General features: G+C 41.5%; 1 protein-coding gene across 1 annotated transcript in view; it reads left to right on the top strand.

Moving 5' to 3' along the window:
* Positions 1 to 12502, top strand: part of LOC119658419 (carbonic anhydrase-related protein 10) — a 180170-nt gene that overhangs the window by 112434 nt on the left and 55234 nt on the right. The window contains exon 4 of the mRNA XM_038065814.1: positions 9939 to 10130. Coding sequence (XP_037921742.1) covers positions 9939 to 10130 — 192 coding nt within the window. The remainder of the gene's footprint in view (positions 1 to 9938; positions 10131 to 12502) is intronic.

Consider the following 12502-nt stretch of genomic DNA (forward strand, 5'->3'; position numbering starts at 1 on the left):
AAAAGATATTGTGTTTGACTTTAACTTAATATAGCTTGGATGCTTCTGTGATTTGTTCTATTCCTGCACAGAATTCCTTGAAGCTCTTTGGTTTTGCTTTCCTGATCGCGTTGTTTCGCCCTATTGAAGAGTTTTCGCATCTCCTTTCTTATTCTCATCCTGGCAAGGTTCCTGCTCCACAGGGTACATTCCTTGATAACTTCACTGTCTTAAGCGGACAGTTGGCCTCATATGCGTCAATAATGACTCTGTTGAGGCCTTTCACCACTGTTTCTACGTTTGACACGGTGACGGTTGAGGGAGTAGATCGTTAGCCTCCCAATCTTGCTGCTCTGGGCCCAAATCCCAGTCGTCATCAGTTTCTGTGTTCGTCTTGGGATTGGCTCACTGCTGAGCTTGCCACTTGCATAACATTAAGTGTGATGATAGTGCAACTGAAGGACAATCTGACTGCGTGGATGACCTATACTCCACCATGGAGTGAACACGAGACACTACTATCACGGTTTCTAGCTCTATTTCTCTCCTGATGTCACGGCTCATGAATCAGCAGATGAATTATGTTGCCACTCCGGTGTCTTCTGTAGGAGTCTCAGTCTGTTCCCCTGGGATTCCTTATTGTTCTATTTATTTCCGAGTTACCCTCAATACTGAATCTGTTTATTTTGTGATTCGACATAGAAGGCTCATTTCGCACCTTTCAATTCTTGACCAAGCCGCTCATCAGAGTATTCCCTTGAGTTATGTGTAGTACCTCTTGCCTAGTGGTGGTCACGAATGTTGGTGTGTTTCCTATATTATGTAGTTCTTACCTATTACTAAGGATGAATTCCAGAAGGTACTCATCTCTTCGATGGATGTTGCTATTTCCATAGACCTGATGATGGGCGTTAGCATCGCAGCCGAGAGGAAGTAGTAGGGCCTTCCCCTCGCAGAACTTCGCCAGTCTAACGATTAATTCCTGTGGGATCCTGGTGTCGCCTACTGGGAAGTATCCTAATGGCAAGACTGCTACTCGAGTCCTACCCCTGACTTTTAATGAGACTCGGCTAGCCCTAAGGTTTCCAGTTGGAAATTCTGAAAGACATATGTATGTATCTTAAGTTTCTGTTCAGAATGATGCAGGTTGTTGGTTTTTAACAGGAGGAATCCCAAATGGTGTCCGGATATCTGAGTGGTTGGAGCACTAGGCTGTCGTGCGGAAGGTCGCGGTTCAAATCTCACTGGTGGCAGTGGGGTTTGTATTGTGAATTAACATGGGATACCAGTCGACTAAACTGTGAATGAGTACCTGAGTTAAACCAGGGTAATAATTTCGGGCGAGCGCAATGTTGACCACATTGCCTCCTGTAGGGTACTATAATCCTGTAGTTTACCATTACGAATTATTGAATGAGGTATCAGTGGCAGCTCCGAGGAGCCCAATTAGCGCTTTGGTGCGCCGTTGTGATGAATGAAGTGATCCAACACACTGCAAGGCTCTGATCCAATTGGGTTGTTGCGTCAAATGATTCATAAAACTCTACAGTCAAACGTAAAGGAATCGAAATTAACTATTTTCCGAATGAAATTTAAAACTCCAAAAATTATTACTTTATAAGCATTAACATCACACAATATATTGTGAATAAGTATCTGATTTCTCAAAGTTGTTTGAAACGTTTGATTGTTACTATAAATTTCAGTCTCGAATAGAAGTGAAGAGCAAACTAACATAACACCTCCACCCTCACTATGGAATTGAAATTGATTTTATGTTCGTGTTCGATAGAAGTTGATGACTTTGCCCAGAGCTAACCAGGATTGTTGGAGGCAAATCAATCAAAATGTTTATGAATGTTTAATGGTGATAGGCTCCAATGTGCTCTTGTTTGTGTTGATATGAAGAGCAATACATCAAATGTTTACCCTCGTAATGCATCCACATTAGTCTATCTTCGAGCACATCAGAATTATTCCTGGTTTGACGATCGGTATCAGTTGCTCTCGTTGCATTTAGAAATTATCCATTCATAATCAATTCTCCTCGATTAGCTTATCATGATTAAAAATAACTTTTTCCTTCTGCAGCAGAAAACATTGGGGATTAATCAGTCCATTTGCTACTGACTAAGCCTTGATAAATTGATTATGGTGAAATGCTATCAAAAGCCTTTGAAAGGACGTTACATACATACACTTTGCAATTAATATCCTTTGATTATACATTTGGGATTATGATGATTGTTGATTGGTTCATTTAAAGAACCAACCACAATGGTTTTAAGTTTGAAAGTTTGAAAGTTGATGGCAATTAAATGTTTAATTACAAGCAGAACGGATAGTAAATGGTATATATATTTTTGAACTTTGTATCCGCAATCTACCCAGGTTGTTGTTCAATATATTTCAATCCCACCTTCTTTGCAGCCCTTTTCCTCTCCTTTAATATCAGTCTCCTCTATTTCATTTTCACAGGCTCTTCTTGTGTTGCTAGCGTAATTACTTCATCGTCTGTCATAAATTCGTTTTCAAGTTAGTCGTCACAATTTTCGATCCATTCTGCAAGATCTTTGGCTTACACCTGGCAATGACAGTAATTTACGTCTGCATTGTCTTTTCAAGCTTTCAATCATTCCTTGATCCATCCATTGTACCAAACCTGTCACATCAGGATGAAGAAAGATCGTTTTTATGTCATATGTCTCATATGCCATGTTTCTGGGATGAGTTGGAGCATTATCCAGAAGTATCCCTGCTTTTGTGGAAAGATTCGCACTCTTAAGACGGCACTATACCTTCGAAATAAACTCAAGCTCAAACCGTCACCATCATCATCATCAACAGCGCAACAATTGGTATCCGGGCTAGGCCTGCCTTAATAAGGAACTCCAGACATCCAAGCTTTGTGCCAAGGTACACCAATTCGATAACCCTAAAAGCTGCCTGGTGTCCTGGCCTACGCCATTGTTCCATCCCAGGCAGGGTTTGCCTCATCTTCTTTTTCTACCATAAATATTGCCCAAGTAAGAATCTTACTGGTGGCAGTGGGATTTGTATCGTGATTTAACGTCGAATACCAGTCGACTCAGCTGTGAATGAGTACCTAAGCCAAATCAGGATAATAAGCTCGGATAAGCCCAGTCCTGGCCACATTGCCTCCTATGGGGTACTCTAATCCTGTAGTGTGCCGTTATGACCTTGAATAAAGTGCTCTAACACACTTCAAGGCCTTGATCCCATATGGATTGTTGCGCGAAAGATTATTATTATTATTAAAGACTTTTCGGCGTGGATCATCCTCATCCATACGGATTAAGCAACCCGCCCACCGTAACCTGTTCAGCCAGATTTTATCCACAACCAGAATGTCCTGGTATCGCTCATTGCGGCGTTATGTTGGATATGGAATCGTTCATTCTCATGTTGGGGGGCCAAAAATTCTTCGGAGCATTCTTCTCTAGTACAACACACAGTACACACAGTACAAGAAGTACTAAGAACTCAAGTCTCTGAGGAATACATGAGAACTGGCAAGACCATTGTTTTGTACAGTAAGAGCTTTGATCCTATGGTAATAGGTATTGGGCGGAACAGTTTTTGTAAGTAAAATAGGCTCTATTGGCTGCCGACAACTGTGCGTAGATTTCATCGTCGTAGATGTTTTCGGTTGTGATTTTTGACGCTAGATAGGAGAAATTGTCAACGGTCTCAAAGTTGTATTCTCCTATCCTTATTCTTGTTCGTGTTTGTGTTTGACCAGTGCGGTTTGATGTTGTTGGTTGATTCGTCCTCTGTGCTGACGTTGCCACCATATATTTTGTCTTGCTTTCATTGATGTGCAGCACAAGGTCTCGCGTCGCCTGTTTGATTTAGGTGAAGCCAGCTTGTATACCTCGGGTTGTTCTTCTCATGATGTTGATATCGTCAGCATAGGCCAGTAGTTGGGTGGACTTAAAGAGGATCGTACCCCTCACATTTATCTCAGCATCACAGATCACTTTTCCAAGGACCAGGTCAAGAGAACGCATGATAGGACATCCCCTTGTCTTAAACCGTCGTTAAAGTTGAATTGTCTTGAGAGTGATCCAGCTGCTTTTATCTGGCCTAGCACATTGGTCAGGGTAAGCCTAGTCAGTCTTATTAATTTCGCCGAGATACCGAATTCTCTCATGTCCGTGTACAGTTTTACCCTGGCTACGCTATCAAAGGCGGCCTTAAAGTCACTAGAAAGGTGGTGCAACTGATGACCATATTCCAATAGTTTCTCCATCTTTTGCCACAGAGAGAAAATCTTATGTGTTGCTGATTTGCCAAAAGTGAAGTCTCTTTGGTATGGACCAATTATGTTCGGAGCGGAGAATATATTATAGATAGTACTCAGCAACGTGATACATCTATAATTGTTGGATTCTGTGATATCCCCCTTTTTATGTATGGGACAAATAACGTCTCTTTGCCAGTCGTCAGGCATTGATTCACTGTTTCAAACCTTCAGCATAAGTTGATGAACTGTTTGCTGTAATTGGTAGCCTCCAAAGTTACCCAATTCGGCAGTAATTCCAACCGTTCCAGGCGACTTTTCAAAACCGATAACTGCCGGTTTCATTTTTTGGCTGACTAAGAAGCCTACTCCGAGCACATGGTTTGATTCTTCTCCAGGAAACCGGGCCTGTTCAACGCATCTCCTGCAACGCTGTTACGACAGCCTATATATATATATATTGGGACAGGGTTTCGGCTAGCTGCTTGGTAGCTCGATCTCTCTAGAGGGAGCGCACATTCCATGAGAAAACGCGCAAATCGTTATTCCGTTGTCATTGTCGGGTTCGTCGTTTTAAATTCCATACTGTCCAAGGCTCCTTCTGTGGTTTCGTAGCATCGATTTTCCGCGTTCAGTCCTACCGAGCCCCAACCTGGAGGACCAGTTGCTACAAGTTGTCCGGTTTTTAAGCGCAGGAGACTCGATTTCATCCTTCTCCGTCTGCAGTTTGTCGTTAACAAAGAGCTCCAAGCGCGCACTACGTGAAGTTGGAGAGAGGGTTTGGTAGTAGAGCTGTTGGTGTTGTTTTAGCAGTCGTCTTGAAGGTTGTATGCTCCATCGTGGGTACCAATCCACTTTTCGCCTATACTGGGACCTATACTACCCTCTCACCGGCATTCACATTAATCCCAAACAAATAAAGTTTTAGGCGACAGTAAGGGACGATGATAAATCATCTTGTTAACGCGCTCATCTGAGAATGCCACCCCTTCAGAGCCCATTTGCACACGGAGGAACATCTTACCGGAAGATTTATTAAATCACTGTTGGTTCTGTATAGCATCGAATCCCGTTTGATGGCTCCTGAATGATGCTAGAGCGCATAGTTTTGTAATAAAATATGGCCTCCAAAAAGTACGAGCTGAGGAACTAGATGTGCTTAGATGACACCAAGTTGTATGCTGGTACTGATGGCCACCTTAGAAGCCTGTTGGAGATAGTAGACATGTTTAGCAGTGATATTCAGATGGAATTTGGTTAAGACAAAAATTTTGCGTTCCGTGAACGTGGTTGTAGTCCCCATACAATTTTCGGCTGCGGATGTTGTGCCTCAATCCCCATCGGCTTCCCTTGATTTTCTGGGGCTCTCACATTGTCTGGTTCACACCAGGTAGAAGTACATCATTCTACAAACATGCTCGATATTTCAGGGAGTTGACTATGAATTCTCCCAATAACCTATTATCGGAACAGCCCCTTTATATTTATTTAGGTAAGATCAGCCCAGCTGAAAAGTTCGCACTTAGTGCTAGTATTAGATCAAATCCGGCATCTGTCGAGATTCTGATGACTCGGATATATTATATAATAATGGATAACATAGTGAAAGATTTAGTAGACCAGAACCTGTGCAGCTCCCTAGGCGACCGAACATCCTGTAACATTGAATCGCACATTTAACGGATGCTTAGGGGTCCATATACACTCGACAATAATGAAATGGTTCCCAGGCAAAATGAGAAAGTTCAAAAAATCAGCCAGAAAGTTTGTGGTGGTGGTCTTAGTTGTAGGACGAAACATGGGAAGGGTGTGTAGTGTGTGGTTGATCTGATTGTTAGCTGATGCCTTAACGATGGGCTTTTATTGTAGTAAATCTAAATGAATCCAAAATATTATCGTTTAAAAAAGGAAAGAAACAGGGCGGACTTCGCCTATCCAAAGAAATGAATTATCTGGGAGTCATTTTAAATAAGACGCTTCTTTGGAACGGCATAGATGAGATGAGCTCAAAATAGTTTATAGGTTATGCAGAGGATATTACATGAGGGCTCAGATTTTACGTGGTAACGTGAATATACTCTGTAAAACACATTTCCGATGTGAGCTCCCTGGCTATGAACACAACAGGCATTCCATTTTTGGTACTGCTGTGATCCAGTTGCAATAGGTAGTATTTTATTTATTTATTTATTTATTTAATGATAACAATACACGGAAAACAAATTCCTTATAACATATTGTCCTCAGAGGAAGGAGCAAGTGAATGGCTTATTTTTCGCTGAAAACTAGAGAAGGAAATAGAGTCAAAGGATCCAAGCTGTAAGACGTTGTAGCACCGGCATAGGCTCGGGATCGGAGACTGGAAGTAAATCTCGAGCTCCGCGCAGGATACATAAAAAATGTCCGCACTATGTGTGTTATGAAACGAAGCGATACGGAAAGTAATATCCGAGTTGGCGGAACAGTCCATCAGACAATTGCAGAGTTTGAAAAGAGTACACATATCAAGGAAGATACGGCGTTGCTGCAGGAAGGGGAGATTGAGGGTGTGGAGTCGTGACGGATAATCAACCGGTGGAAGGTTCTTTTTGTAAAAGATGGTCTGGGTGAACTTGCGTTGTACAACTTCAAGAGCACGGCAATCACGAATGCGGAAGGGGAACCAGACTATACTGCAATATTCAAGGATGTTTCTGACAAGGGAATATAAGAGTCTTAGGAGGGTTAAATTAAGATAAAGTCGGAGGAGAAACGTAGGATAAAACCAGACATTTTAGAAGTTCTATTGATGATATCAACGAAGTGGGAATTGAAACAAAAATTTGTTGTTGAATATTACACCCAGTTCTTTGAAGGAAAGGGGTTGTCGACTGAAAGAGTAGGAAAAGGATGTTGGGGAGGGTTTAAGCGAATAACACATCCAGTGGCATTTGTTGACATTCAGTGTTAGCTTGTTGACCGAGCACCGACGGACTAAATTATCATGGTTGGACTGTAAGAGAGCACACTCCAGCGGAGACGAACAGAAATCGGTATAAATAGCATGTACATCCTGTCGTCAATTAAAGCATTTAGCAACGAAGCTGTAGATCTATGTTTCACGAAACCATGCTGCTCTTTGATAATGTGATGACCGAAGTGCGCGGTCAACCAGTCGTTGACGTATCTTTCCAGGATTTTAGAATAAGAGAAGAGAAATGGGGCGATAGTTCACAGCATGAGAAGGGTCTCCGCTTTTGAGAATAGGGATAGCATTCGTCTAGACTTTTGTTGTAGATTATACTCAGGGGGAGGGAAATGTGTTTTCTACAGTTAAGGAGGAAGAGGTTAGGAAGCGCATTGGGGCCAGGTCTGACATTGGGGTCAAGATTACCAATGAGGAACTCAATCAAGGAAGGCGTAAGATGAGGAATGGCCAGAGATTCGGAGCACTCTGCAGTTATGAGAGTTGTAGAGGGTAGAGGGCTCGAGGGAGAAAACTCTGAAGACAAGTAGGTACAGAGATGGTCGCAGGATTGTTGTGGGGAGTTGACAGTGCATTGCAATCATTAACGGAAATCCTAGATAAACTAACTTGGTATATCCAGTTAGACGGGGCAGCTGGGTACAAGGAACCATGGTCTAAGTACCTCTCCACCCTACACACCCGCAGACTAAATCTAACTTCCAAACTTTGCTAACTGTCTTACTAAATGTCTTAATTCATAGAAGGCGGTACACGACATTTACATAAGGTACTCCATCTAAACTTGATTCCCTCATCTTTTCCGAATCAGTTACCACATGGCTAGCATCTTGCTTTGCTAATTAACCTGTTGAGTCTCTGCTGACTTTTGCACATTCCTTCTCTTTTCTTCTATCTACACAGTTCCACAAGGATCTATACTGGTTCACTCTTAGACGACTTTGTAATTAACAATCTCCTTCCTTCTTCACCTGCTGATGCTTGCTCCATATTGATGATCTTATACGGTTTGCACTATTGTATTTCTCTGCAATCTAACTGAGACACTTTTGTATAGAAGCGTTTTGTATAAACGTTGACACTGAGCCTCAGCAAACGCCCTTCACTATGTAGGCCACTCGATTTCTTCTTAAATTGGTGAAAGCTACTGTAATCTACATGTAACCCTTTTACCGCCACGACCAATGTTACTGTTGTCATATGCCTGAGTAAGTTCAACGTCTACCTTGGTATTCAGATAATTCATCCCGATTCTAATCTCAAATTTAGGAAGTCCCTCCTGGACTGCCTATAGTTGTTCGCAAGATATATACTCTTACTTATATCACAGTTACACTTTGGGCTTAACACTGCACTATTCGAACACTCCTTACACTGGACCCGAGTCCCGCCATCAAATTCCTGTCAAAAACTTGTTTCATGCCAATGATGGGGCACTCTGTGGTGGCAGTGAATATCAACTCAATACCGGATCAGCTCAGTGCCACAAGAGAGAGAAGAGCCCTCTCCACCAGTTTACTCCGTTCAGAAACAGGAGGCCAATAGATAATGCCGAAAATTTCGCTTAAGCTTGAGGCAAAAAGCATTATAAGGTACCTCGATGTTATTATCAAAGATCTTACGCACATTCCCTCTTCTTCCCTATTCGCTAAATGAGGGTCGCAACTGAAAAACTCATAATCCAAGGAGTGAAGAAAAATATTTTCAGAGTTTGAAGTTTATGCATTCAGGGCTTTCTATTCTTTTTAATCGCTCTTTACGACAAGTTGGGAAAACTTTGAATAGAATCTTAATCATCAACCCAAAAAGGAGACATTATTTGCTCCCAGGCTTAATAGTGAATACTTGCAGCGCAAGTAAGGTTTACTACACCTACTTGCATTAAGGCTTGGATGATACCCAGTCATTCTGGCTGTAGTAACCTTTTCCTGAATAGCTTAACAGGCGACTGTGACAAATGCATCATTTGCACCAAGACAAAATCTCAAAAGAAAATGGAATACGAGGTGGCTTACATGGATGCTACCCTCTGTTGCCAACAAATCACTGAACCACTTTAAGAGATCTTTTACAACATAGTAACCTTCTGTTGATGGCAAATCCATTGGTTTTCATCTTTAAGATTACATAATTACGATTTAAACTGGATATGAACTAATTGACTTTAGTATTGGTATTTTAAGAGAGGGAGGGGAGAATTACCCATATATTCAAAATTGTGCGACTGCAAAACCTCCCTGATAAGCAAATACTCGCCTTTAAATTTTCCCAGTTTCAGGAATTTGCCCTACCTTAATCAAAGTGATTATCTCTATGGATTCCCATTTTATTTAAATAAAAGCGCATTTTATGTAAACCATTTTCAAATATAGGTAAAAAGTGTGAATCAATATTTGATGTTATTTTTGGCAATATTCATTGTACGTCCTCACAGTAAAGATTATTATGAAAATCCACCCCATGTTCCACCGTATGAACTGGATATAATAGTTACATTTTTTTCCTATCCACCAAATCCACCATGAAGTGTGTAATCCAGCCTCAATATCCCAACAAAATCTCGTCCACAAATGGTAAATAATATTGTTGGCATCATCATCCTTTCTGTGGCTTTATATTCAACTACAGAACAAACTTTCAATTATCCACTGTAGTTTAACGATAATGACTGACTTTATACTTCTTCCTTTCAAAAAGCATTTCGTCTGATCCTTTTTACTCTTCGGACAGGTCTCGGGTATGCTACACAATACGGGTCAGTCCTTGGTCTTCCGTGTCGATAAGGATACAAAGCAGCACGTCAACATCTCTGGAGGGCCACTTGCCTATCGATATCAGTTTGAGGAAATTTACATCCATTACGGAACGGAGAACAGCCAAGGGTCGGAACATCACATTCACGGCTATAGCTTCCCAGCTGAGGTAAGTTTGTTTTGGAGAGAGAGTATGTGTGTTTGGAATCTGATATCGTTTCACTCACAAAAGCGAGTCAACAGAATGGCAGCCAATGTATTATTATAGAATAGATGCGTATGAAAGCACTTTGAATATTTTTAGGGGAAAATGGGGTCAGCGAGTGATTTTAAACGCTTTTCTCTAGCAAAATCTTGTGTTCATGGCATAAAAACTGACATTTTACGATAAAACCCCTAGGTATCTTCTCAACGGCTTCTAAGGTTTTATTTAAAAAAAACCTCGGTTTACTTGCTGTCTGAGAAGACAGCATCTATTTTATTTGGGGCGCCCGGACTTACAGAACGATGAATGTACCATCCAACTTCATCATCATCAACGGCGCAAGAACCGGTAACCGGTCTAGGCCTGCCTTAATAAGGAACTCCAGATATCCCGGTTTTGCGCCGAGGTTCACCAATTCGAAATCCCTAAAAGCTGTCTGGCGTCCTGACCTACGCCATCGCTCCATCTTAGGAAGGGCCTGCCTCGTTTTCTTTTTCTACCATTGCAACTTAAGGTACATAAAGTAGTTTCTTGGTATGACTGTGTATGTTACAACAATCAGCTGACCTATTTAGCCATTGTAGCAATAAACTTAACTTTTCAAAGGTTAGAGATGTGATTCTGGAGAAGCTACATAGATACATAATGACAAAAACTATATGTACGCGTAAATTTGCATTTTCGGAGTAAGTAGAAATTGTTTAATTGAAAATTGAAATTTTGTCAATAAAGAGCACAAATGGACCATGAGGGGCAGGAGGAAGGCCAAATCTTTTATATGCAGATACCAACACATCATTGTTCTAGATATGAATCAACATCTGTCGGTAACACACATATAGCCACCTGCCTTCAGTACAATGGGAAAGATGATTGCCTGAAAGGTTTCGGCGAAACTGTAATCGATGATACAATCATCCAGTTTGGGTCTAGGCCATGAAAAGTGTTAGATCATCAAGCCCGTAATGGCACGCAAGGAGGCAATGCAGTCAGCGCTACGGCCGTGCAAAATTATTATCATGGTTTGACTTAGGTACTCACCCACAGCTAAGTCGACTGGTACCTAACAGCCAGTTACAATACAGATCCCTCTACCACTATGTGAATTTGAACCACGACATTCCCGTTGCGTTAATTGAATTAGGACTTGCGAGAAGTTGACGAAGGTCTACCCAGAATATTTTTGAAGTCTGTTACGATGAGAGTTCAGCATTGTATCAACAGCCAACCAAACTCCCCTAACAGGTTTGCCAGTCTTGATGATATTGTTGGTGCCAAAGTGATGCAATACTGGACTTTTAACGTAAAAGAGTTAAACAAAATCTCCCATTAAGAAGAAAGTCGACAACCACCCGTTGACCAAGTAGATTAATCTGCCCAAAGCTTTTTAGGAAAACAAAAGGATTAGGCTGGGAAATACTATGGTTTTTGAGGAATCTTATCAGAATAGCTGACCTAAAACACTCTCAGGCTAGGGATGAGATGACGGTAGGCCACTTGCACTTTGGCTAGTCCGGTCAAAACTCGAAGCCCCCTTCCAAACTAGATTCTCATAAAGTCAACAAAACACGACCATGAACTTTAATTTTAATATGTCAATAATTTGAGCTAACTTCTCGGCTAACATCCATTCTATTTCTTTCCACATCCTCCACTCAGGCACCTTGGCAGAAGAATCCACTGAAGAACCCTGTTTTGAGCGTCAAGCGTCAAGTTCACCTCGTGAGCAAAATCCTCCTAAGTTCGTTTAGGTGTCAGAGTATTCGCAAGCAATGGAAGCTCTGATCCTAATGCTAACAGACCTGGTGGGTGTGAACCCCAAAAGATAGCGAGAATGCCATCTTTCGGGTCCCACGTTGGGCGCCGACTCTGCTAAGTACGCAACAAGTCCCACTTTGTATTCAAATGGAGCTAGGAAACAAAAAGACATTACTCCTCCTCCTAGGTTTCATTTCGGTGAGTGCAAATATGCATTTAAGTTTGGTTATTGTTTCAGTTTTCCACCGTCAGTAGAGTGCTCTGGAGATGTACGATTGACCTATTATCGAGTTTGTGGTTTGAGTGTATATTGTTGTCCCCCGATATCGTCGAATAGTGTCGGTTAAGAAAGGGCTCATGAAGCCCGTCCTTGTCGCATCCAAGTCGGGTAATTTTAAATGAATGACGAAATATCCATTCCAAAATTTCTTGGATGGAATTTTAAGGAGGTATCGTTAAATATTAGGATTCTCCTTCCTTTTCGACATTTAAAATTGCGGAATCAACAAAAGAAGATGAACTGGAAGTACAAAAAGGGTTGCCGATCTAACTGGACTGGAGGAGAAGATATAATAAAA

Source organism: Hermetia illucens, chromosome 5 (genome assembly GCF_905115235.1).
Source record: "Hermetia illucens chromosome 5, iHerIll2.2.curated.20191125, whole genome shotgun sequence".
Classification (NCBI taxonomy): Eukaryota; Metazoa; Arthropoda; class Insecta; order Diptera; family Stratiomyidae; genus Hermetia; species Hermetia illucens.